Genomic DNA, 27,491 nt, shown 5'->3' on the forward strand with positions numbered 1-27,491 from the left:
GCATATGAGCAAAAATTGTCACCCCTTCGTCTAACGACGACAATGGTTTAAGGCAAAGATGTCTCATGAGGGATTACTTCGTTATCTTCGGAGGTTCAACTTCGACTCGTGCACTATTTGAACCTATAATCGTTAGGCTTTGACTTTCACTCGCACGCCGTTCGGCTTCGACTTTTACCCTTTTTCATTTGGTTTCGCACGAAGAAAGCTCTGGGTACAACCACCGTCATCTCACGACGATGATAATTGGACCTGGAGGGGTAAATGAAGTTTCTGTCTAATTTTTCCCGTCCCTGCACTCCTTTTGAAATGCAAATCGGCCGTGTTGGGATGGCGTAGTCGGATAGAAGTCGGCTTAATAATCCGGCGACACAGGTTCAATTTCGACAACAGGAATCATTTTTTTCTTTCAATTCACCAGCAATTAGCATCAACGTCAGAGGAAGTTGGCTGTCCTGTGGTGCGTTTCTACACCACATACGTATTCAGTGAGACATAGAATAGCTTCGATTTAAAAAAAATTACATGTGCTGCTCACGCCCCACACTGCGTCACCGTGCCTGAAAAGCGTGAACTCAGCTTCAACCCAGATATAGGTCACCCCTCTACATTTCGTCCCTATACAATTTAAAAGTTTTCTGAGTCGAGCACAGTCGAGCTAACTGTGCATTTCCCTTCAGCCCCTGTGAGTTCGCATAAAAGGGGGAGTAAATGCTGTACTTGAGGTCACCTGCTTGGATATCTGCTGTACGATACTTGTAGTAGAACTTATTAAGAATGCCACGTTTCTGTTATCACCAATTCTGCGAGCACATGCGTTCAGAATAAAAATTGTTCGAACGTAGTACTGGGCTCGTATCGTGAGCCTTGCGCACAGTTTCCATCAAACTCTATTTTTCCATTTCATGACTAATTCCCTAGTGCGTTGAAACGTCTTTATTTTCGTGCAGGTGTAGGGCTCCAAAACATCAATGACTAAATTGCTAAATTGAAACATTTGTCTTCTTCCTGGAAAACCGCTCCCGGGAGTGGTGATAAGTAAGACACCTTTTTTTTTGTTGTCTGACTGAAATAAGAAGCAGTAGTTTTGCGCAGCCTTCTTAGAGCATTGTTTCCTTTGAACATCTCATTTTTTCAGCTGTTGACAAATTGCATTGGCACATTCTCGTGCTCCTGGTCCCAAGACGAAGGTTTCGTGGGTGCCTTCGATAACGTTGACCTCGAAGTTGCCGTCAACATACTGAAAAAGGGCGCAAAAAAGTTCAGAGATAAATGTTCCGTGCATTCGAAAGTGTTTGTAGAAAGCAAACCAAGTGCTAAATCTGCATCCAGACTTAAGCGAACGGGGAATTTGCTTCGTTCGCTTACGCCTTACGAACAGACATGCGTGCCGCTTTACATGCGAACGTGGATGCGTGGCGGTCTCGCATCGCTGAGGTGCCTGGTTCGAATTCCCCCGAGACCACCACCTACCGGATATTTTCAATTATATTTCCCATCCTTTATTCTTCTGGCCGCGTGCAACAAGGTGTGCCACCCTGCAGGCCCCTTCGGTTCCTTGTGTTTTGGTAGGGACGCCGAATTTGCAATCTGCCGTTTCAACTAATGCCTTCTTAGTAACGTAGACTACGTGCGGGGAGGAGGCGTGCACGTGCTGTTATTCATAATACCTTACAGACACATGGAGGGGCGTAGCGTAAGGGGGACCACATAATTTGTAAAGGCGAACTAGCGACAAATAAGCACAAGGAGCAATGCAGAAAATTCACCGTTTGAAGAAGGAAAAACACGAGTGAAGAAGGTGAACTCAAGTTAACAAAAATGGTATTATAGCTACTGCAAGTAGGTATGTATACAATCGAAAATAGATGAATTCATAAAAGACAACCAACACGAGCACTTCGGAGAAAATGAATATCGCCAAAAGCCATAAACGTATGAAATAAAAAGTACACAAAATCGAAATTCAGTGAAAAAATTACGGTGCGTAATGATCAGTTACATAGCGTCGAAAGGTTTGGTGGCATGAAGCAGATGGGACAACGTCGGGGAGATCATTCCAAAGGCGTCTAGCATGTGGGAGGGCAGATGAATTAAAGGCATGCGTGGTACCATAAATGCGTGAGATGCTGAACTGGTTGTACAGTTTACGAGACGTGGTAAATGGGTGTCCAAGATTAAACTCGGACGATCTCGAGGAGTAAGTATATTTATGAAATAGGTACAAAAGTGCTAAAGAGCGACGTCTGCGTAACTGTTGAAGGGAGCATTCATGTATAATATGGGTGATGCTAGCCTATCGGTCGTAATTAGATGATATGGAACGAGCAGCTCGATTGTACATCGACTCAAGCATGTCAATTAGATAGTTTTGATGCGGAGACCATATAGAAGAAGTAAATTCTAGCTGTGGAAGGACGAAGGTTAGAAAAGCAAACTTACGAACACTAGAAGGGGAATTGCGGAAGTTGCTTCGGAGATAACCAAGTGATCGAGTAGCTTTTGCGCAAATGCTAGAGATGTGGTTCGACCAAGACAAATTGGAGGTGAGAATGATTGCAAGATATTAGCACGACGACGTCCGCGTTAGCAATTTATTGTTTATGGTATACGGAAAATGAGAGTTTATACGTTTATGGGTAAAAGTCATTACATTACATTTATTTAAGTTTAGTGTCATGAGCCAGGTGTCACACCAGCTTGAAATCAGATAAAGATCATTTTGAAAGGCTAGATGATTGTCAGAAATAATTATCTTAGGGTATGCGATGCAATCATCAGCAAAGAGCCGAACGCATGATGTCAAATTTGTAGCTATGTCGGTGACGTAAATTAAAAAAAGTAAAGGGCCTAAAACGCTGCGTCGCGGTACACCAGAAGTCACGTCCGAAAGAGAGGAAGAAAAATTGTTGACTGCAGTGAACTTCTTACGGAATGTAATAAAGTTGCGAAGCTAAGACAATGTTAGTGAATCAAGACGGAGGGCTGATAATTTTGTTATAAGACGACAATGGGCCACACGGTCGAATCCTTTCGAGAAGTCCAGAAAGACAATCAGTTTGTAAGCCGTTGTCCAAGTTATGCTGCAGATCAGTAGCGGATTCGTATAATTTGGTGTCACAGGACAAACCTTTTCGGAAGCCATGCTGATTACTCACGAAAAACTGATTAGATTCAAGATGGCTGAAAATGTGTGATGCAACGATGTGTTCGAGCATTTTGCAGCACACGCACGTTAAGAAAATGGGGCGATAGTTGTTGGGTGAGCCTTTGTCGCCAGTTTTATGAACTGGTACAATCTTACCTAATTTCCAATCAGATGGTAACTGACCTGATGCTAACGGCTGGCGGAAGATGTGGTATAAAAGTTTGCTCGAACTAGTAACGGTGCCTTTTATTATTTTGAGTTGATATTATCAATACCTGCGGAAGTTGAAATTTTAAGGTTGTGTATAAGGCGTTCAATGCCAGCGATAGTTATTTCTATGGATTCCATATATCCCCAATCGTGCTCATGAACATCTGCTACGCCACCATGGCTTTCCAGGGTGAATACCGAAGTCAAAAACCGGCAAAATACCGTAGGGCACCCTGAATCGGGAACCGAAGCTAGGTCGTTATTTTTCAGCAAGGTCTTGTTCGTATCGCGTGACGGGTATATTTCTTTCCGGGTTTTTTCCGGATTTGATTTTAGTAAAGAACAAAGGTCCTGTGAATAGCATTTACTTTTAGCGCTATCTATTGCTGCACATTATGTGTCCAGAAAACATTTGCATTTCTGCCACGCCTCGCCTGTACCAATGCGGTTTGCTCGTTTGATAAGGTGTTTTTTCTTGCTGCGCTGCTGCCAAAGGGACTTCGTGAACCAAGGGTTTCATTTGTCATTTCTATTCGTAATTAATGAAATATTATCGCCTACTAAATCCGTTAGTTTATTTTTAAAGATTAGCCAGTTTTCCTGAATGTTTCGAGAATCAAAACATGGTAGGAATGTTTGATCGATGAATAATTCAAATTCTGCATTGAGGAGGTCGACATTCGCTCTATTGTAATCCCGAATTTGTTTGGTGGAGAGAAAAGCAAACGGTGACATCACTTTAAATTCAAAATGGAGTATGTTGTGGTCAGAGAGACCTTCCAGGTTAGATATTGGGTTGAGGGTTTCCGGGGCCGACATAAAAACTAAATCTAAGATATTTGGTCCACGGGTAGGTTCGTTGACTATTTGGGAGAAGTTGAAATCTAAAGGAAGGTTAATGAATTCGACTGAAGCTTGGCAAAAGGACGCCAGCGTAGCCCAATCAATGTTCGGAAAATTGAAATCGCCAACAAGGTAAATGTAATCAGACGGACACACCATGATGCCTGCAGAAATGCTATCTCTGAAGTTCTCCACGAATGGTTTTTTTCAATAAGGCAGACGGTGGACACGTGGCCCAAAGGATTTCAAGTGATGATTCTACTAGGATGGCCTTAGACGGAAGGTGTTCTTAATTGCCAGCAGCACACCCCCTCCTTTACGGTTGATTCGATCTTTGCCATAAATGGCCTACGTATTGTTATCGATTTGAATTTCAGTGTCAAGTACACCCGCGTAAAGCCAAGTTTGTGTGAGTGCGAGAATGTCAGTATTACTGTCTTCTAAAAACAGCTGACATGGCTGCGTTTTGGTTGTAGGCTATGCTTTCTTTCGACTTCGAAGCACTCCTTGCGAACTTCGCAAGTCGATAAAACACCACTGTCTTTGTTGGAGAGACTTAAATGAGCGAAGGACAGTCCTCATAGGGCCCAAACGTGCTCAGTTCATTAGAGGACTTATATCACCACTCAGCCTGAACGAACGTAAATTCTTACTTGCTTTCTGCAGCCCTTTGTCAGCAGCATTTTACCTTGTGCTCACGAACGAAGTTGGGGGGCGGGATAGTGGGAGACCTCACTCAAGCGACGTTAACAATGCGATGCGCTACCTAAACACTCTACTTGAAAAAGGCGCTAAAAAATACACAACACGAACACGAAGAAGGACGGGACGGATGCGCTAAGGGGAATTATTTCCCAAAAGCCGTGCTGTTGTGGAGCCGGCAGGTAAGGCGCCATATAGGGTAGGTCCAATGGGGGCGAGCTTCAAGCATTCTGTTTGGGTGACGGAATTGGCCTGGCAATGTACGCCGTAAATGTCGCCAATTCGTATCTGGAGTAGTGTGGCACTACGATTTATCGGGGAGAGCCCTGGTGCGAGGAAATATTCCAATGCCTCACAAACATTGTATCTACTGTTTGTAATTCGCTGTCTTTGAGTTTGAAATAAAAAAAATATGTAAGGGGTGTAGGATGTAATAAGGAAAGCCGGAACACACCATACAAGAGTTCATTCTTTGACCCAGCGAAGGGGGCCGAAATGTGTGGGTTGATACGCGTCATTTGTTGAAGCCATCCTGTAGATTATGCATCGTTGCCGCGAACAATACCTGGTGAGTTGTTTATTTACGTTTTGATACCGGTGTGTCGCCACGCCCGGAAATATTATATTGTATTTGAAGCCCGGGCATGCATGGGCCATTCCATTTCATAGCGAGGCGCGAGACGCGCATCCGTCCCGTCCTTCTTCGTGCTCGTGTTGTGTATTTTTTAGCGCCTTTTTCAAGTAGAGACATGCACCAACTAGCCCAACAACGTACTTTACTGAACTACCTAAACACCCTGGTATTTCAGAAATGTGCGCGATGCAGGAACCGCAACGCACGCATCACTACGATGTTTTCCTTCACATTGATATAGTCCCTAATACCGACCAGATGCGCGTCTCGCGCCTCGCTATGAAATGGAATGGCCCATGCATGCCCGGGCTTCAAATACAATATAATATTTCCGGGCGTGGCGACACACCGGTATCAAAACGTAAATAAACAACTCACCAGGTATTGTTCGCGGCAACGATGCATAATCTACAGGATGGCTTCAACAAATGACGCGTATCAACCCACACATTTCGGCCCCCTTCGCTGGGTCAAAGAATGAACTCTTGTATGGTGTGTTCCGGCTTTCCTTATTACATCCTACACCCCTTACATATTTTTTTTATTTCAAACTCAAAGACAGCGAATTACAAACAGTAGATACAATGTTTGTGAGGCATTGGAATATTTCCTCGCACCAGGGCTCTCCCCGATAAATCGTAGTGCCACACTTCTCCAGATACGAATTGGCGACATTTACGGCGTACATTGCCAGGCCAATTCCGTCACCCAAACAGAATGCTTGAAGCTCGCCCCCATTGGACCTACCCTATATGGCGCCTTACCTGCCGGCTCCACAACAGCACGGCTTTTGGGAAATAATTCCCCTTAGCTGTCCGCAGCTACACAGCCGGAAACACCAACACCAAAAACAAGCATCCTGTTACAACTGAGGCTGCCGACAGGACAGAAAAGTCTTCCGTAAGGGTTCCAAATTAGTCTTCAAGAAATCCGCGATGTCGGCCCTGCCCAGTACCACGTCAAGGCAGCCCACACCCTCTCCGCCATGGGCCATCGCGGCAACAACATAAACACCGTCGCAACCCTCACGACTACGATTACCGTAGCCGAGGAAATAACATCACGCCAGACTTACCACCAATAAGGATACCATCGACGTAACTGCAGGCTAACAAACTGGCTGCCGCCACTACGCAGCCGGCCCCGTCGGAACCCCCCCCCCCCAATCTCTTCCCCCTCGGCCCACAATGCACGCTCCTTCCGAGCTCCACATCCCGTTAACAACGTGTGGGTTCGCGGTAGTTGGAAATCCATGATAAGGCACTGTGCAGCTACTCTGTTTTAGGTTTTTGTTAGTCGTCATCATCATCATCTTCATCATGAGCTTGTTTGTGACCACTGCAGGGCGAAAGCCTCTCCCAAGCATTTCCAGCCACGACTATCGAGTGCTAGCTAAGTCCATGTTTTCCCCCCGAATTTCCGTTGCTCATCTCGCCAACGAGTTCTCGGCCGACCCCTAGTGTGTTCGCGGTCTATCTGCAGTCTGTCAAACGGATGGTCCACCTGTTGTCAATCGCATTACATGCCCAGCCCATCCCCATTTCCTTCGCTTAATGTGAAATAGAATCTCCTCCACCTGGGTCTGTTCCATAATCCATACGGCTGTTTTTCTGTCCCTCCACGTGATCCCTAGCATTCAGCGTTCCATGGCCCGTTGTGCTGATCGAAGTTTGGTTTAAAGTCGCTTGGTGAGGCCCCAAGTTTCTGCCTCATAAGTCATTACTGGAAGAACGGATTGATTAAACACAAGCTTTTTGAGTGACAGGGGAAGCTTACCAGTGAGGATGTCGGAGTTCTTACCAAACGCTGCCCACCCCATGCTTATTCTGCGGGTAATTTTCCGTTCATGGTTTGGATCTGCAGCTATGACTTGCCCAAGATATACGTATTCGGTGACTGTTTTGAAGACCTAATTGCCTACCTGGCAGTGATGTACCGTGGCTTGCCAATTCTACATTACCATCGACTTTTGCGTGTTTTGTTAGTACTGTTGAAGGTATAACATTCCTTTTAAAAATAAAGTTTCAGGCGGAAGTAGCGCATGTCTCCGACCTTTACACCTCTGTGTAAATATCTGGCACTTGAAAGTCTTACCACAGCAGCATGACCCTAGGGAAAGTGAATTTGGGGGCAATGAAGCGGCTGATGCCGCCGGCTGCTTTATTCCGTATATCTAGTAGGCGTTTCACGCGATAACCTCGCCTGCACTCCTGCAGACGGCTTATCTGTTTCCCGGACATACTAAGATACTCCTCGGCACTACCAACGTACATGGCGTGCCACAGCGACCCCCGCATGGCAACGAAAAAGCTGCTACTTATTACCCCAGTCCGAGAGAGAGAGAGAGAGAAAGGCAGAACTCTTTAATATGGGGTGGAGAGGTCAGTTCTGCTAGCGGCAGTGCTTGCTACGCCAGATGGGGGTGATTAAAATGTAGTGAAGTGAATGTGAGAGATCGGGAAGGCAACAATTAGAGGGAAGAAAAAAGTTAAATAAAAAAATGGCACGCAATGAAATGCAAGAAAAAAACTAAATAAAGTTAAGTAAAAAATAGAGCGAAGGGAGCCCAGCAAGCCCACAGCGCCTGACAACAAAAGGGAGTGAAAGCGTATACATGCGACGGAAACGCGTACAGGTGGAGCCATGCGCACAATGCAAGAACGACAAATTTTTGTTTAGTCGAGAATCTCGTATTCTAACTTACACGTGCCACTACGAAACCTTGCTCTGCTGCTTGCCACAACGCCTACAAATTGCATCTCCGACCCTCAACACTCTACCGCATTACTTGGGAATGTTCCTTCACCAGTTGTCTTCTTACAAGCACAACCCTGAATACTGGGAGCACCTGCTGACCACCTCGTAGTCCTATCACCAGCTTCATCTGATCAACAGGGCCCGTCTTGCGGCGGGCGCCTGAGAACGGCTGAAATGAGCTGACCCCTCGGTGCAACGGGCCCGTCAGCGAAATATCTTGGTTGATAAAAGCATGTTCCTCCACTTCACAATACGGCGTCCCAAGGAGAGCATCGGGTACTACCATGCAAAGTGAAAGGGGCCGTTGTCAAGTATCCTCTGTCAGAAAGAGTCACTTGAGATAAGTCACACATGCAACACATATTCTTGTTTTGAACAAAAGAGCAAGTCTCGTTCCCCACGTTTTTTTTTCTTCGGACGGGGAAGGTGTGGAACATGGAATCGAAATCGGAATTGGAATTGGCGTTTGATACCTCCCTCATCTTCATTCCGTCTCTGAAATACTTTGTTCTGAGCAAAACGGTATCGTTGTAATTATCAACAAAGTTTTAGTTTACCATTTTAGATTCCCGGCATCCCGCAAAACTGCCTAATGAAATTACACTGGCTCACTACAACTGACCATGTGCAGCCAAAGTTTTGATTTTTACTGCCTGCATGCATTATTCCGGATTCCGTGTTCATCAGTAGATTTCGCAAGGGGAAGCTGTTAGCAAGGCGCAAAATGTATTTCCCTGCACCGTGCTGACAAAGTGTACTTCAGCAAATCGTCTGCGAAGGTGGTGCAAGAAAAACTGCCCTTGGAACGGCAATTTTTCGTATAAAGGCTCGTGAATAGAGGACAAAGCATCGGTGACATGACCTGGGCATTCTATCATTAGCGTGCAGAAATTAAGAGATACACCTAATGCTAGTGTCCTTTTCAATCCATAACACCCCACGTCGTTAGTGGCTTTCATATATTTTACGCATCAAGTATTATTGTGTTTTCTTGCCTGCATTTCTATCTCCGAAAAAGCAGATGCGGTTTTTAAAAATGTAGAGATATATAGAGAGAGAAGGATAGAGAGACAGCGCATCATGACCCTGCATTACCTCCGACAAACCGTAGTCCTGGGGAAGGTCGCGGGAAACAAGTGTCGCGTTTGAAGACTTCAGGAGCAAGACGTTTCCCCGAAACTTCGTGCGAGGCTTGTGGTTGGTAACAGCCTTAACCGTGTCGAAGGCTACGCGTATGCCGGCGGCCAAGTCTCGGGGGTGCTCTCGCAGGCCAGGAATGTTCTTCCGGAGCATGTCAACGACAGCGTCCCGCTTTTCGTCCCAGCTGGAGAAACGGTTGATTCGGTCTCGTGCCTGGGCAAGGACGAACAAAAGACATTCACAGTTCAATTGCACCTGTGCCCTGTTGATACTGCAGAAGACAAGAGGCCCAAGTAGCTTTAATAAAATAACTCAGCGTAGGCAATGGGACAGTTACGGCAGGATGGGTCGGATGCAGAGCCATACAGCAATAGGCAGGAGAGAGTAATTAAAGCATTTATTTAGACCTGCCGCGCTCATCGCTGTCACGCTGAGTGATGGATGAGGGGGTGAGGAGAGGCTTTTGTCCAGATGGCGCTGGAGGTGAACATTCTTGACTATGTGGGGCAAAAGAGCCTCCCGCCTTCTTCCAAGGACGCGGGAAAGGGTAAAAATTGTTCCCGGTGAAAGGTACTGCGGACAAGTTGATGGGTCAATTCATCACCGTCAGTGCAGGAATGTCCTCAGACCCAAAGCAGGGAAACGGTGGATGGATGTAGAGCGGAGACCGCTCGTTCGAGCTCCTGTCCAAGTGCTAAGGTGTCTCGTCATATCCACGCGGTGCCGTTGATTGGAAAAACGATTTGCTGTTTGGGGAACTGTATTAAAAAAGCAGAATTGGAATGTATGTGGCGGAACCCTCACTACGTAATAATTTTTTTTCTGCCGTCTCTCTTGAAGTCGTAATCATTCTCAAACCAAAACTAAGGAATTGCCGATGTAGCTCTAACACTAAAACAATTGTGTGACATTAATCAATCCGAAAACTTCTGCATTCACATCGCATACGCGATATTGAGAACAGACGGGCGAAAACAATTTTTCTATAAGCCATTTTATTACTCGTTTTTTTCTATTTATATGCAAAATGTTTAACCACCTTCCCAACGGCTCACCCGTCACGACGTTGTATCTTAACCTGCAGAATGGCAACTTTCACACGAAAGACAGGCACACCACGCCCCCTACGACTTCCCAAACGCTCCTCTCTCTCTGTACACATACATAGATAGATAGTACAAGCATGCATGCATGCCTTCCTTTTCCTCCCCCACACGCACGCACACACGCGCACGCATGCACGTGCGCGCACATACAAGCACACGCACACACAAACACACTCACGCACGTACGCACCCGAACACGCAAGCACACATACACGCACGCACGCACACGCGAACGGACACGCACGCCCGCCGAAACCCACACGCACACACATTCACGCATGCATGCATGCATACATACACACATACAGACATACATACATCACCATTATTTGAGATGCGACTGCATCTCATTCACTCGCCTTGTCCCTCCATACGGCGTTGTTGTTGTCCGTCCACAACCCTCCCCCATTCTCCTCGCCGCGCGAGCTGCGCTCTCCGCCGCTCACCCCCTCTCCTCTCCGATAGCGAACACTCTCTCGCGAGGGGCATTGGATTGGATTCGATTCGATTGGCTTGGCTTGGATTGGATTGGGTTGGATTGGATTGAATTTGGATTGGATTGGATTAAAGTGGATTGTGTTGGATTGTGTTGCGTCATAGCCGCGGCAGGGGGTTCACGGCACGTTTCACGCAATGGGAGAATCAACCTAACGGAAACAACAACGGAACCCCCTATGCGTCGCATCTACACAGGGGTTCCCGCGAGGGGAGGTGGGAGAAATTTTTTCCTTAAAGGCCCCTTTCGGGGTATTACATAAGGGGGGGGGGGGGCAAGATTAGCAAAGTAGTTCATAAAACATGGTTATAAAACACACCTGATAGACACATACAAGAACACAAGGCGCATTTTTACATTTTAGGCGGTATTTACACATAAAAATATAAAGGGCATATTTCCACTCGTTAAGCGGTAATTCCTATACAAAGAAAGTTTGAAGATATGCATTGCAGTCAATTAGGTACATAGTGTTGGTTCTATAAGCGATTGCACAAAGAAGAAAACAGAATAAGTCTGATTAAGTGCAAAAAAATTGGTTAAGTGCTGCCGGAATTTCTGTGAATCGTACTCATTTGCAATTGCATCTGGTAGGGCACTACAAGCCTCAATTGAAGCTGGTAAGAAAGATTTGTTGAAGAAATTAATGGTGCTATGTGAGCGCTGAAGGCTGTGGAGTGAAAAAGGAGCTGCGACGAACGGGTTGGGGTATCAGGAGTGTGGTGTGTAGGTCTGGGGAATTAAATAAAAGCAATTGGAAGAGACAAAGTCGGCGATCTTGCGGCGGAGTATCAGTGCGGGGATTCCAAGGGGTGCTTTGATGTTGCTGATGCTAAGGTGAGGGCTATATTTCGAAGCGATAAAGCGAGCTGCGCAGTTCTGCACAGTTTCGAGGGAGTTGATTAAATACGCTTCGTGAGGGTTCCAAATCGATGATGCATATTCTAGTTTGCTCCCGACGAACGTTTCGTAGGCTAGGTGCCTGGTAGATGAAGGACTTGAAGCAAGAGATCTTCTGATGAAGCTTAGGAATTTGGATGCATCAGCAGCACCTTTTTCGATGTGTTCAGACCATGATATGCTTTTGTGATGAGAACTCCTAGATAACGGTATGATTTTGTTGAAGAGAGGGTGAAAGAACTTAGGAATTTGGATGCATCAGCAGCACCTTTTTCGATGTGTTCAGACCATGATATGCTTTTGTGATGAGAACTCCTAGATAACGGTATGATTTTGTTGAAGAGAGGGTGAAAGAACTTAACGCATATGCATTAGTTATACTGGAACTTTTTCTTGTTATTTGCATGAGCTTCCACTTTAGCTTCCAAATGTTTTCCAAATGCGCTTCCAAATGAGCTTCCAAATGTTTACGTTCATTACATTTTTTAGCACAACCTTTCTGGTTCATTATGGTCATGTTGAAGTAGTTCTGCATCGCTGTTGCATTTTATCCGGCGGTACAAAACGCAGTCGTCCGCGAAGAGGCAAATGGACGATGAAATTCTGTTAGGCAGGTCGTTTATAAAAATTAAGAGTAGGGGAGCTAATACCGAGCTTTGAGGAACTCCGGAGATAACTTTGGTTAAGGCTGAGTGGTGGGATCCGATTACAGTGAACTGGGACCGTTTAGTAATAAAAGAGCGAATCTATGATAGTTCAAAGGAGTCAAGGCTAACGCTAGAGTTTTGCTAGTAGGCGCTGATGGGGAACGCGATCGAAAGCTTTAGGTAAATTACGTCCAAATAAATGACCAACTAGTAGTGAACTCAAAAAGTTGGGTTTCACATGAAAGCCCGGGACGGAATCCGTGATGTTTGGGGAACAAGAATTTGTTGCTGTCGAGGTGACGCGCAATTTGGGAATATATTATGTGGTATAGTAATTCACACGCGATGCATGTTAGCGAAATTGGGCGGAAGTGCAAGGATCGGAGTGGTTGACTGATTTGTAAAATCTTGCTAGAGGTTATTTGGTGGCTTTGATTATCTTGCTAGTTATGTTATCGCATCGCACACACATACATAGAAAGATACATACATAAATGCATACATTTATACATATATATACATATACACACACACCCACATACATACATAAATACTTATACACACGCATACGTAGATACATACATACATGCATACATACATACATACATACATACGTACGTATGCACGTACATACATAAATGCATAAGTACATACATACAAACGTATGCACGTACGTACACACGCACACACACACACACACGCACGCACGCACGCACGTACGCACGCACGCATGCACGCACGCACGCACACACACACACACACGCACACACGCACACACACACACACACACACACACACACACACACACACACACACACCCACACATACATGCATGCATGCATACATACACGCACGCATGCATGCAAGCACGCACAAATTATATGCTACAAGTTCGACAGAAGTGAAAAGAAATAAACACCAATTTTACTGATACGTTTCAGAACGCTTGCTTTGACTCAGAGCGCAGCAAACTCGTCAGCGCGGCATAGCCAAAGCATGTCGTACGTAGGCGATAAAGATAAAATCTTTCTACGCCACTGTTCAAGGCCTCGATAACTAAGCCAGAAGGCTCAGAAATAGCGGCTGCCCAGGAATTTTGATTGGCTCTGTGGTCGAAAATATTCAGTCGGCTTTGTTCAACGTAAGCTGGGAGCCTGCGAAAAACCAGATACGAGTCGTGGTGTGACACAGTATATTCAGCGACTCTCCAATACGTCGAAAAAAGTTGCAGCAAGATATTAGGTTCCAGTGGTTGTTTTCCCGCCTGCCTAACTTGGTGGGGTGTATATTCTGCTGCGTGACCGGGACCGGGATAATTGGAAATTAATGGGAGAGGCCTTTGCCCTGCAGTGGGCGCAGATAGGCTGTGATTATGATGATGATGATAATGTTATGGTACAAAAAGGCTCAACCAGGCATTCAAATAAAGCAGACGTTGAGCGCACTTCCGGAGTTGCGGACATGCGCAAGTTTGTGGAGTGCTCGATGCGCAACCTCTACAAAACCCCTCTTTGGTGCAAGAAGTCGCCGCAAGGACAATCAGACGGTCCCTTCATGAGCGAGTTAAGGAGCACTATCCGCCGTGTCAGCAGAGCCGTTTCGGGTAATCCTGCCTTGCAGTGCGGCATTTGTGCGTATCTACGGTACGACATTCGATAGTACCATTGTCCTTATGAAATCAGAAGATAGAACAACAGAACTGTGGGAAGCGTTTTGCCTGGTTGGTATCAGAAACCGAGGGCGAGATTGTCAGCTTACATTTTATTGCTTCATTGGTGAGAAAAAAAGAGTTTCGTCGCCATGGCGAATGAATGTAACGCACGCTCCAGAGCAGTCGGCCGAAGTGATGGCTCAGGTGGCTCTTTCGCTCATATCTATACTTCACTTGTTCGTCCATGCTTAAACCGTTCTGTAGGCTCAATTATTGTGTTTTTTACGTGTAAGTGTATAGCGCGGCCTGTTTGAAGACCGACCGATAATAATTAGCCCAAAATGAACGGTTACTTTATTGTCTGTTGTTATCGATGTCGATCCAGTGTATTGGACAGTGGCCTGTTGTTTTCGCATTTCTCAATCTAGTCTTTGTTGCTTTGCACGTTATAACTTCTGCTTCATTTTGTCTTTCCTGAATGTATGGTTTCTTGAACAGGTGTGGGTGTTGCACGTGGAAGCTGCAACAGTACTAGGGCATGTGCCGTATTGACCAGAGAGATCCCTACAAAAAGCATGGCGACCTGGCTCTCGCAGTATGTTCTGAGAGGAGGGTGCCCTTCGAGAAGAAGTCTGCAATAACGCTCCATCTGCTAACAATCGGTGCACAGGGCAAACCAGTTGGCCCCAGGGTAAAAAACTACTGCTCTGGTAGAAAGCATCGCAGCTCCCCTAAAACAAACATCGGTCAGAAGCTCAGAACAGAACCACGGCAGCACCGTATTCATCCCTGCTCATGAAGCGGCAAGCAAATTAAATTTCACGTTGCATGTTGTTTTGAACGAAAATCACGGATTTTAGTTTCTTGGATGCCGACTGTCGAACCCAGTCTATATTACAACAGGAATACCGCAGAAAGCTATCAAGAATTCCTGTCGTACAACAAAAAATTCCTGTCGTGCAACAAAACCATCTGTTGTCATAGCGCACATTTCTGTCGTAACGACAAAGTGAATTTTCTGAGCGACAAACATTCCTGTAGTTGCAACAAGAATGCCAGTTACGCTGCTCTTCACAACGGGCAAAAACATTCACACATCGCGCACCTTCGGATGGAACATCGGGATCACGACAAGAGAGGCATTCGGCACGACTGAACATCAAAATCAGGACAGGAATACGACAAACGACAGAACACCAGAATCACGACACAACAAGAATACGACAAGACGACAGTTCGACACGCGAAAATACGACACACTACAGAAATTTTTCTTGTCGTCTTTTTCGACTGGGAATTGATTGATTGATTGGTTGATTGATTGATTGATTGATTGATTGATTGATTGATTGATTGATTGATTGATTGATTGATTGATTGATTGATTGATTGATTGATTGATTGATTGCAAGCAAGCTTTGACGCACCGACGCAACGCAGCCGATGAGGCGCGCCGCAGTGGGGACCCCGGATTAAATTTGACCAACTGGGGATGTTTAACGTGCGGCGAAATCTCGTACACACGGGCGTTTTTGCTTTTCGCCTCCGTCCAAAAAGCGGCCGCCGCGGCCAGGAATCGAACCCGTGACCTCCTGCTCAGCATCACAGCGCCTTAGCCCCTGAGCCACCGCGGCGGGTGACCTGAGCAAACACCAGACCGATTAACCATTTGCGTCATTTGCGTAATTCTTTATCGGGACACATTTAGAGAACGCAGACCCTAAGGGATGATTCAGTATCATTTTCCACAAGGCCCTACCAACAACCAACGCATTTGCGTGAATTACTGTACATGTGTTTTAGAGATATTACCTCGGCTTCGTCGATGTTGATGTAGTGTGCAATGAACCTGCTGAAGAAGGACAACTCCTGTGCGGTCTCTCCGATATCCGGGAGGCCGAAGCGCTGTACGGCCCAGTGCTGGCGTCCGTACCGAGCCCCTCCATCCAGGAGGGTAAGGCTTTGAACGGCGGCCCCCGAAGCCTGGAGTTGAACGGCAATCTCGAAGGCCAACATGGCGCCGTATGAATATCCGACCAAATTGTACGGTCCACTCAGCTGCACATCCAATAGTCTCTGTAAAGACGACAAAACAGCAGTCGCCGTTTACGGGGTGTTCATGCGATACGTACTGCCATGGATGAAAGAGAATAAAAAAACAGCGTAATAGGAACTCATCTAGTCCAAAACCATTAAAAACCATTGCAAGGACAGTGAGCCTCACGTACATACCAAGTCTGCGAAAAACCATTCCTCGGGCGCAAGTCTCCTTAGGGATTTCAAGCCAAACGTTCAGCGATTTTCGTACTTCTGTATGCTTAATCGTGTTTCCATCACTTTGTGCTTTTAAAGCAAAGCTTTCTATCCCTACCAGCCACCGGTTCTTTCGACGAGTGTGGGACAACACACACCCAACGCGGCGGATTCGGCGGCGAGGGGGGAGGGCAGGGAGGGTTTTACTCACGGAGTTTATGTAAATGGCGCAGCGAATTTAATTTACCCAGCGCTCCCGGCGCCGGAGCTGTCCACCTCGGCGGTGGCGTCGGCGGGACCATTTAGTCTGCTTCGTCGTCTGCTTTAGAGACGGTTGTTTTGGGGCTGTTTTGGAGCAGCTTCGCGTTCATCGCGCACTTCCTTCGCACCGCTTGATTATGTTGTTCGAGAGCACCTCCTTGGTAACTCGGACCCGACGGAATTATAGGGTCGTACGGCAAAGATACGTTAAGGATTGGTTTCCAGGTCGGGAAAACAAAACATAGAGACCACATACAGACATCAGCCCGCTGGATAAACGCCAGAGAAACGCACTGCTTGCCACGAATGGGACTCCGTTTTCTAAATCGGTTAATACCAATTCGGTTGTGTTTTAAGAGGTATTACTAAGGCGAAAGGAGCAACTGGTTCTGATAAATAGCCATTATAAAAGTTCCCTCGTGTAGCTTTCTCGCAATTCTCAAACTTAGTAAACTAACTAGTTTAAATCAGTATAAATGGCAATAACTAAGCTCATGTGATAGTTTCGGTGTCCGCGCTTGTGTAACGCGGTGGTGTAGCCCCGAGCTAGCACATCGGGATGGCCAGGTTCCGCTGTCTGACCCTTCGAATGAAGCTCCTGGCCGTTTGCGTTCTGCCGACGCACGTCCCTGCTACAGCGACGGCGTCCGCTGCTCTACTGATTGATTGATTGTAGGGTTTAACGCACCGACGCAACGCAGGCTATGAGGCGCGCAGTAGTGGAGGGCTCCGGATTAATTTTAACCACCTGGGGATCTTTAACGTGCGCCGAAATCTCGTACACACGGGCGTTTTTACTTTTCGCCTCCATCAGAAAAGCGGCCGCCGCGGCCGGGAATCTAACCCGCGACCTCACCTCGGGCTCAGCAGCGCAACGCCTTGGCCACTGAGCCACCGCGGCGGGTGTCCGCAGCTCTAGCCCGGCAGTGGCCGACGCTTGTGCTTTCGGGACGCCGCTCCTGCGAATTCTAGGTAATGCCAGGCTGAATCTCTGGGTTCACTTTTTGTAGATCCACGTGCGTGAATGTTAGGGACGTCGCATCGGCAGTTGTTGTGGGTGTCGTTTAAAGCTTTGCTTTCCAACCATGTTCACAGCGTGGATTGGAGCCAATTTCTTTTCTTCGTATTTTCCCGCCAATCACATCCCAGGGCGATTTCCCGCACTTCACGGGACAGCTTCTTCAGGACGAGAGCTCTCTGCGGATTGCGTGCACCAGTCCCACTCACGTGCTGTCACGTTCGCCTGTCACGGGAAACCCCTCGGGTAATTCCGGTTCCCCTTGCGCAGAGTGTCGATTTTTGAACTGAAAATGCACTTGGCTCCTCCTGTGGCGATGCGGGTACTAATCTCACAAGCGCCCAAACGTGTTTTAAGTGCGAATGCACTTTATAAGCGACCCTGAATTCCGTTGACCGCCGTCCGTCCACATAGCAACAGCTGCGGGTGCGCGCGCTCCTCGTCTTCCTTGGCAACGGGGGGAGATGGCACATACCCACGTGGGGGATTGGCCAGGAATCTCCTCGTCTTCCTTGGCAACGGGGGGAGATGGGCGCGCGCTGCCTGGCCGCTGACATGGCACATACCCACGTGGGAGATTGGCCAGGAATCGGGCGTGAGAAGGGCTAATGCACCCGCTTAAAGGAGTACTGACACGAAATTTCAAAGCTGAGATCCGCTCTAGCAATCAAGTACAACGCAACACAAATAGGTGTCTCTGAATAAATGCATCTTGTGTGTGTGTGTGTGTGTGTGTGTGTGTGTGTGTGTGTGTGTGTGTGTGTGCGTGTGCGTGTGCGTGTGCGTGTGCGTGTGTGTGTGTGTGTGTGTGTGTGTGTGTGTGTGTGTGTGTGTGTGTGTGTGTGTGTGTGTGTGTGTGTGTGTGTGTGTGTGTGTGTGATTTCATTCCCTCTCGAACATACACTTCAATTCACCAAGATTTCCAGAGAGCGACTAACGGGGTGTGTGAATCCTCACTTGATCACGCGGGGTGTTAAATGCAACTAACGGGCGAATGCCAACACAGTTCAACATAACTCCCCCTCATAGCATCACCCGTGCATTCGCACTTCCCCATGCTCCCCTTCGGGGAAATGCGGGTGAATTTTTTTTTCTTTTTTATATTCCTATATGATTGCGTTGATTTGGCTACCATTCGTGTTGCTGCCTTAGACGGCCACTTTTCATGTCGATGAGGCATTTAAACCTTTCGTCTTAATAGCTTTACGGGGACTGCATTTATGGCTTCTATTCGATGTTTCACCCGTGTGCTTTAAGAGAATTTGTGTAAATGTGTTGTGAATATTCTGTAACACTTGCAAGTTGGCACAATGTTAGATTGTTTAAGCGTCCCCTATGGCGTGCCTTTTACAGCGAATGCTTTTGTGTTGCAAAATTTGACGCAAACCTGCCTTTTCGCTGAATAAACGAAAGCACAACCACAACAACAGGAGCTGTTAGAACACGGAGTACAAGTAACGCAGTATCGGCAAAAGAAATTCTCGATATTTCGTTCATTTCAACGTTTGGTGGATGTTTCATATTTGAGCGGCAATCTACTCGAAATAGTTGCCAGAAAACGCTGTAAGAAGTCTCCACAGATAACCTAAGTACCTGTACGTAGCTAGCTGCAGTCTCCTCGATGCTTTGCAGCGGTGTCTCAGAGGTGCGCTGTACGCCAACTGTGCGCACTGGCAAGTGTCCGGCCATCTCCATCAGGGCAGCCACGCTGCCTTCAAAAGGGTGCATCAGGAACAGCGGACAGTCTCCTTTCAGTCCATTCATTTCCACGAACATCTCCTCAGTCAGGAAGCTTCTAGCGAGCATCAGCTGTTGCATCTGCAGCGCTCGACTGGACTCTGAGGGAAAACAAAATAGGCAACAAACGCGCATACTCTGTAACAGGAAGGCAACCAAGTCACTTCGTATTTTATATATGACCACTGAACACGCTTTGTATTTTGTAGAAGTTGCTTTGTATCTTGTAAATGCAAGGCTTTTAAACGAAGCCTGGCATTGGCTGTAGCATTGTTGCTTTCCTACTTCCTTATCGCACCATGAAAGTACACAAACCTACTCTAAGCGTGACGTTTAATACTAAGTTAACCATGGGGTTTTCATAATGAACCTGGCTTCAAAGGTAGGTCCCCAACATGTTCACGCCAGAAAGAGTGGTTCTGTTGAACAATAGCGGTGGAATACAAGAGAAGCCCAACTGTCGCCTATCTATGAAAGCACTTGAAGAAATGACCCATGCTATTCGCGTGCTGTGATTACAAATTATTATCCCAGCACATACGATTGTTTAGGTGGAATATAGAGACGACAATGATGCCTTGCGATAATGACCATGAGAAAGGTATGAAGGTATCGCGAAACTGCAGTAAAGGCTTCTGCCATTGGAAACCCTTGCGGGGGTTTCGGCACGTACGAAGAAGCAGTCATTCTCACCCCATGTACTGAGGGGGTCTCAGTGTTAAATACGACGTGAGATAAATTTATATATCATGTCAGGTCGAGCCAATATAAAAACATTCGCTTATATGATAAGAAATGCAGTGCTATAAGCAACGAGAGATTCCGGGCAATTTTATAAGGGTATGTTTGGGGAATTTCCGACTATTGCGATGTTATTCCGCTCACCGAAGCTGAAATTTTTCCGCCAAGAAAACAATTCAGGTCCGACGTGGTGAACTGCGTTGCGTTCTGTTTAGAAGAAAGGCATGTACTGTTGTGATAAACTGGATTACGAACAACGGTGCGCGTGGTTTTCAGTACATGCTGCGCTCCCTGGCGACGGGTCGTGAATGCACAGCAGGCACAAGGTTGGGAAAGCTCTCTGGTAACTAATTCTTGCTGCGCAGGCGCAGCCCCTCACCCACGATGCGCATCATATACTAAAAACCTCGCTTAGCGTTGTTCGTATTTCAATTTATCACGGCAGAACTATGGAGGTCACACTTAAGGGGAACATGGTGGGACGTGGCGCGAGCTTCAAAAAGAGCACCCTAACGGCGCCTAGCGTAAACAGCGCGCATGCGCGTTGGGAGGGAGCGGAGAGTACAGATACAGTGGCGAGCACTGTAGTACCGATCTCATAGCGCAGCGCGGCTTCTGCTACTTGCCAGCTGCCGGTGCTCAAGAAGCGGTCGGCGTTGCCGTTGGCTGTGAACGGCAAAAATAAGTACTGAGGCGCTGAAAAAATCACACACTTCTTTTATGTGCAGACGAAACAGTTGATGCAGGGAATCAAGAACGAACTGCGACCATTTACTGCGACGTGCGTCAACATTCTGCAGCCGTGAAGATCGCTAGCACGAGCCGTCAGCGCTAGCTGTGGAACGTTTTTTAGTTCCCGACCGGCCTGATGATGCGCGATAACCACGCGCACTGTCTGCAGCGGGCGTGGCAATCAACAGAGCGTTCAGCTATGTGGGCGAAAATAAGCATGAATCTCTGCTGATTATGAACCTCGTTTGAAATTCAATAAAGTCGGTCGCGGCCATGCGATTTTTCTACTCCTTATGATTTTTTAGATGTGACGCATCTCTTTCTCGGGGGTATGTCCCTCCTGCGTCGCGGCGTTGTCCGCACGCTCACTGCACATGCAAAACTCTCCTCCGCTCTTCTCTCCAACAGCTGTGCGCAACACTCTCACTCCGTCTCATTATCATAACAGCTGCGCGTGTGCGCTTCGCTGCTCTGGGGGCGCGCAACTCTCTCTCTCTCACCCCCCCCCCCCCCGGGCTCCTCTCCTTTCAAAAGCGGGAATATAAGCCGGGGAGCGCAAGGCGCCGGATCAGTCCAGCGCATAGGTCGGCGTACTCACTCGTGAGTACACTCATTTGTACTCATTTGTACTCAAACTCACGAGTGAGTACAATGATGAGTGATCACACACCCAGAAAAAAACAGTGAGTATGATGACGAGTGAGTACAGGGGTAAGTCCACTACTCATGAGTAAAGTACTCATGAGTACACTACTCATGAGTATGAGTACTCATGAGTACAGTATTCATGAGTATGAGTACTCATGAGTTTGAGTACTAATGAATATCAGTACTCATGAGTACACAGTACTCATGAGTACACAGCACTCATGAGTACACAGCACTCGTGAGTACACAGCCCTCATGAGTACAATACTCGTGATTACTGTTTTTGCGAGTGCTTGCACTCTTGAGTATATGCACTCCTGAGTACAGTAGTGCAAACAGTAGTGCAAACAAGAAAACGGACGACAAAAGCTGCCACCCGAAGACACACAGAAAAACGCAGTTTACGGCCACGGCTGCACCGACAACCCCCGAGCTCCCCTGAGCCCGACCCGGCCTGAGAACAAGAGGAGACGCCAGACGAAACGCGAGTGCTTACGTTCCGTTTCGCTTTCTCACATGTACTTGCCTTCGCGCAGTAAGTCGCTCAACGACAGTGCACCGCGTCAGACGTTTTCTTCGTCTGTCCTGATTTATATGTAACCTGTGTTTTTTTAATCAATTAAACAATTTATTTTTTCTACTTAGTCTTTCATTCGAGCTACGACCTAGCTAACAGTGCAGATAAGTTGATTATTCGTGAGTAATACAAATTGAGTACTCATGAGTACAGATTGAGTACTCATGAGTGCAGAATGAGTAGTACTCATGAGTGAAAAATGAGTAGTACTCATGAGTAGTACTCACGAGCAGTAGTACTCATTGAGTACTCATGAGTACAGATTGAGTACTCATGAGTACAGAGTGAGTACTCATGAGTACAGATTGAGTACGAATACTCGTGAGGACAAATGAGTTTGAGTACAAGTGAGTACGATTACAAATGAGTATTTGATGAATGAGTACGAGTGATTTTGTAAACAGACGAAGTTTTTGAGTCTGAGTTTGATTGAGTACAGCGTGAATGAAAAAAATTGTGATTGAGTTTGAGTGAGTTCTTTCTGTTTTGCCGACCTATGGTCCAGCGCTAGCTCTCGCACTTGACTTGACTTTGTTTGACGATACCTCCGTGCAAGATCTTCCGATGAAGACGTGATGGAGCGACAGTTCCTTCAGCGAGTGGACTGACGCAATCCAATACCAGCGTCAGTCCAAACGCTACCCCCTGATGGGTCGCATCACATCAGGGTCCCCTCGCGGGAAGATGGGCGTAATTTTGTACCTCCGTGCATTTTGTGCAATGTTGTCAATAATGGTAGCTCCAAGTTTGCTTATTAATTGGTGTATTTTCTGCCGTCTGCTGGCTACGTATCGCTGCATAACTAGCTTTCTTGCGGGTTGAGCAGGGTCTTTGTTATACTGGAGAACCTTTATTGACTGATTGTGAAGTTTAGCGCCGAGGTTTCACAGGCCATAAGGGGCGCCATAGTGGAGGGCCCCGGGTTAATTTTCACCACCTGGGGATCTTTAACGTGCAGCGAAATGTCGAACACACGAGCGTTTTCGCTTTCCGCCGCCATTATAACAGCGGCCACTAGATAACCTGCTATAAATAGTTGTGCCGTGAAGCCCCCCAGCCCGGGAGCATAAGCAGGAAGCCAGCTTCGCGATTTCAAAGAATTCTCACTTCACAGCCTAGGACAGCCTACATCCGGAAACAACCCCGACGATGTTAGAGTGTCCAGATCGTGGTCTTCTGGCAAAACACACACCAAACTTTTTCGTCTAGCGTGCAAGTGGACAGGGCTACATGGGAAGTAATACAGGTTCTGGAGTGAAGCCAGCCTGAGCGCTTTCCGCTCTCAACAGCGACATTTGTTGAGAGGGGTGGCGTGGCAGACAAGAATATATCTGAAGTTTTTCGCATAGCTTCAAGTCTAAATATTTTTGCGCTGTTCATGTGCACCCGGATTCAGCAATGCTCTATAACAACACCACAGACCTATTGCCCCACGCGATATCCCGCAAGGGATCTGGTACAAATATCCTGCCCACATGCAGCGCGTGTCCTTCAGTGGGAAGACAACAAAGGTCGGGGTGCAATTTTAAATCCCGCGTTAGGATAACTTCACCTGTCTCCACTAGCAGCAAATAGTGGGCCCCGTCGCCGTTCCATGCCTGATTTAAGAAACTGTGAGGAGAAATCAGAATCCACTTGAGCCAGCGACGACTGCTTTAGTAAGGCTTTGTTTTTCTGCTTCCAAATGGATCTTCGAAAAACTGCGCTGTGCTAAGCCGATTAAAATCTAAACCACGTTGGCTGGAGTTACTGCTACGTATGAGGCTGCGACAAGACTCGCAGTTCGCAGTGACGGCTCGTGCTAGGCATCTTCACGGCTGCAGAATGACGATCCGGGTCGTAGGAAAAGAACTCGTTTTGTTCTCGATTTTCTGCATCAAACATTTTGTCTGCGCGTTAAAGAAATCTCATCTTTTTTTCACCTTCGCGGTACCAGAGTCCTTCAATGCCTTTCTGGTCATGAAACTTCGTCGTCACGCTATGGAAGAGCTTCGTGCGCTGCCGCACCGCGGCGCTGGTGTTGATCGGAGGGCAGCCGGGGGCGTGGTCAGAGCGCGTTTGGCAGGGAACGGACCACGGAGGAAGATAAAACAGACGCGCGCCGCCTTATCAGCAGTGCGCTTTCGCTTGACGTGTCATGGGCCGCTCAAATGGACTTATTTTGTGAGTGGCGAAAAAATTTAGTGCGAACGGGCATGCTGCTACTGCGTTCCTGCCTGCCAGTCTGGCTACAGAGCAGCGGATGCCGCCCTATGCCCTCCAATCTGCGGTGGCACCACTCGCGGTAGCCTTTGTCCCCATACGAAACTTGGCCGGGAGTTTCATGACCAGAGAAGCATTGAAGGACTCTGGAAATACTACGTGACCACTGGCAACGCCGACTACTTCCTGAGCGCCGGCAGCTCGCAAGTAGCAGACAGCGCGCTGCCGCCTGATGACGTGATGCACGCCACAGGATCAGTACTCTCCTTGCCCCCACAACGCGCATGCGCGCTGTTTCCGCTAGGCGCCGTTACGATGTGTTCTTTTCTACGTGTCGTCATTTTCGCCCTTATTCCCAGAAAGTACCAGGCGCGCCATCCTGGGTTCTTTTCTACGTGTCGTCGTTTTCGCCCTTATTCACAGAAGGTAGCAGCTCACGCCACGCGCATCCGTGTTGTCCTGTGACCGCCGTAGTAGATCATGCATGCGGCCTCTTCACACGTGTTGAGATACGCTTCAGTGAGTTTGTTTTGCTTGTAAGTTTATTATCTACCTACCCCTCGTTTTATTACCACCTGTTTGTAGATAATTCTCCATCCCATTGTCGCCGCCAGCACTTCGGACTGTCGTTGGTATGACCGGTATAGTGCTTTGTAGTATCTTGAATCTACGCGGCTTGTGCTATGCCAGGGCATGAGCCTCTAATAGCGTTTTGGTTTCTTTTGGTTCGCTTTAATGAGATGTGTTCATAAACGCAGCACACCAACACCGCCCATTGCAAAATAAAGCCTTCAAAATAAAAAACGTTTATTTAAAAAGGCTTAGAAATAATAGGATATTGGGCCGGTGAGGCCGAGATGAGGACACATTTAAATACTATGGAAGTGTTGTTGAGTTCGTAGAGGGTAATGTCTTTTATCCTGCTTAAAATTCCCTGCTGCCCCATGGCGGGGATTATGTCTCTGCTAAGTTCATTTGTCACGACTCGGAAATCTGGGTCACATTATTAGGTAGAAGCAGACTTGCAAGCTACTGCATGGGAAACCGATGCGGGTATCGCGGGCGAGCTTAAAACAAGCAAAATATTTTTTCTAGCGACGCTTATTTTTATAAAATTAAGTGCCATTTCTCAGATGAACGGAAAACTGAACCAAGGCGCGGCAAAGTGGGTAATAGCAAATTCAAAGGCAACATTGAAAGCAACCTGAAGTTATTCATCTTGCGCTTTCACTAAATACTTACTACGAAGAATCCGCCACGTGGAGTTCCCCTCTTCGTATTTATTTATTTGAATAATTCTCATTGACGCTGTCTGCATAGAATGCGCCAAATACGCTTGCGTATCCTGAAGAACGAGCTGCATTGATTCCACGCGACACAGACGCTGTGAATAGACCTTGTCGTAAAAGAGGCAGAAACTGGCCGTTGCCATTACTGTATCACTGGATGTAGTGTTATCAAAGCAGTTTTGGCGGCTTACCTACACTTTTTACCGCGAACTTCACTACTGGGAGAAAGACGCTGACCACACTTTTTATGGACACCATATGTTTTGTTTTACATGTACACAGGAACATTGTGTTTCGTTCATACAACATCAACTTGTGCTATGTCCCAAATATATGTCAGCTTCAATTAGAGGACAGCAAGGGAAAGCCTGTGTTCTTTAACGAAGGGATCGAGCTTCTGAATAAGGTTGGATGACAAGCAGGATCTTTTAATAAGCTGCGTAGTTTGAATAATGAAAAAAAAAGCACATGCGCTTTATAGGACTGGCCATAAAAGAGTTCTAGTTTACCCAGTTTGGAGAAACGAAGCCCCAGAAAATTCGCTCTCCATTTGAGGATATTACGGTACCTAAAGTACGCACAGAGAGCAGAATGTGCCTTTCGCAGTATATTTCATTAGCGACGCAACAGTTGATGTCAACTGCAGCATTGGGCTTCACCGATTTCTCTCATACTTCTCTGGATATGACTGACCGAAGCATCTGAACCAGAAGTTTATTTTCCGGGCATTTTGAGTGAGTACAGCGTAGGGCATAGGCGGAGGAGATTATCAAGGTTATCTTTATGGTGGTGTTTAGTCTTAGCGTGTAACTTTGGCTTGACCTAGCGCTAAAGTTATACAGCTGATTGACCATCAGCTTACCCAGAAAATAGATAGCCACAGTAGCCACTAGATCACTCCTGCCAGCTTAGCAAATGTTTTGGCAAAATGTTTGTAGTTAATGTTGGTGTTCGTGCACTGAGAATCATTGGTCACATGTTGAAGATCTTGTGCTATTGCGTTTCTGTGCCTTCATAGCGCGGCCCGCGGACCTAACGCGGCGTCAAAGGCTAGTTAATTTGTTTTATATTCATCGTGGTGCTACATACGCGGTTAGTCAGTGGTGCATACATGAAATAGGTGTTGAATTCGTGTTCTTTTTAATTACAAGAATTTTACGCAGATGAGAAGCTTGTATTGAAATTAAAAGATACATCAAGCAGACGTTTCTGGTATGCCTGCGGCTGCGTTTTCCAAGAGTCTTAGAAAGGTCGGAAGCTACCATGTTTTATTCCGTTCTTCTCCGCGTAGGTCACAGCCACTATCTGAGAGCTCGTTGTGTAAGTCTCTCTAACCACGGTTATAAGGGGGCGAACATGAACACTTCATGCAGTATCCCACAATGCAGCTATTTTCCAGCGCACATGAGCGATATGCCGTCTCCAGAGCGGCTGTTTCCGGCCTGCTGCAGCACCCTCGCCCGCAGCACGACTTTTCACGAATACGCCTTAAAGCGCGTGTCCCGCGGCGTGAAAGCAGGAAGCGGACACCGGGCCGGCCACTTCAAGATGCAGTAAATGCAGTACAGTTTACCTGCTACCCGTGCGCTGACTGCAAAACCAAGGTCACCCTCGGGATAGTGGAATGTGCAGCTATGTTTACTCCAATTGAGGTTGTTTTTCGTGAGGCTGCTTTCGTATAGCAAAAAAAAAAAAAAAGTTCTCTCAATGAGAAACTACCAACTTCTGCCGGGCGTCGAGAACCACTGTAAACGATTCGCAGCCGCAGGCAGCCTTACCTTAACTCAATCAGGAAATAG

General features: G+C 46.9%; 1 protein-coding gene across 1 annotated transcript in view; it reads right to left on the reverse strand.

Moving 5' to 3' along the window:
• Positions 1 to 808: 808 nt before the first annotated feature.
• Positions 809 to 27,491, reverse strand: part of LOC144165213 (fatty acid synthase-like) — a 229,107-nt gene continuing 202,424 nt past the window's right edge. The window contains exons 27-30 of the mRNA XM_077695331.1: positions 19,360 to 19,604; positions 16,047 to 16,310; positions 9,390 to 9,647; positions 809 to 1,240 (exon numbers count right to left, since the gene is read on the reverse strand). Of these exons, the coding sequence (XP_077551457.1) occupies positions 1,127 to 1,240; positions 9,390 to 9,647; positions 16,047 to 16,310; positions 19,360 to 19,604 (881 nt within the window). The 3' untranslated portion in view covers positions 809 to 1,126. The remainder of the gene's footprint in view (positions 1,241 to 9,389; positions 9,648 to 16,046; positions 16,311 to 19,359; positions 19,605 to 27,491) is intronic.

This window comes from Haemaphysalis longicornis, unplaced genomic scaffold (assembly GCF_048455015.1).
Source record: "Haemaphysalis longicornis isolate Haplotype H1 unplaced genomic scaffold, Haemaphysalis longicornis Haplotype H1 scaffold_14, whole genome shotgun sequence".
NCBI classification, from domain to species: domain Eukaryota; kingdom Metazoa; phylum Arthropoda; class Arachnida; order Ixodida; family Ixodidae; genus Haemaphysalis; species Haemaphysalis longicornis.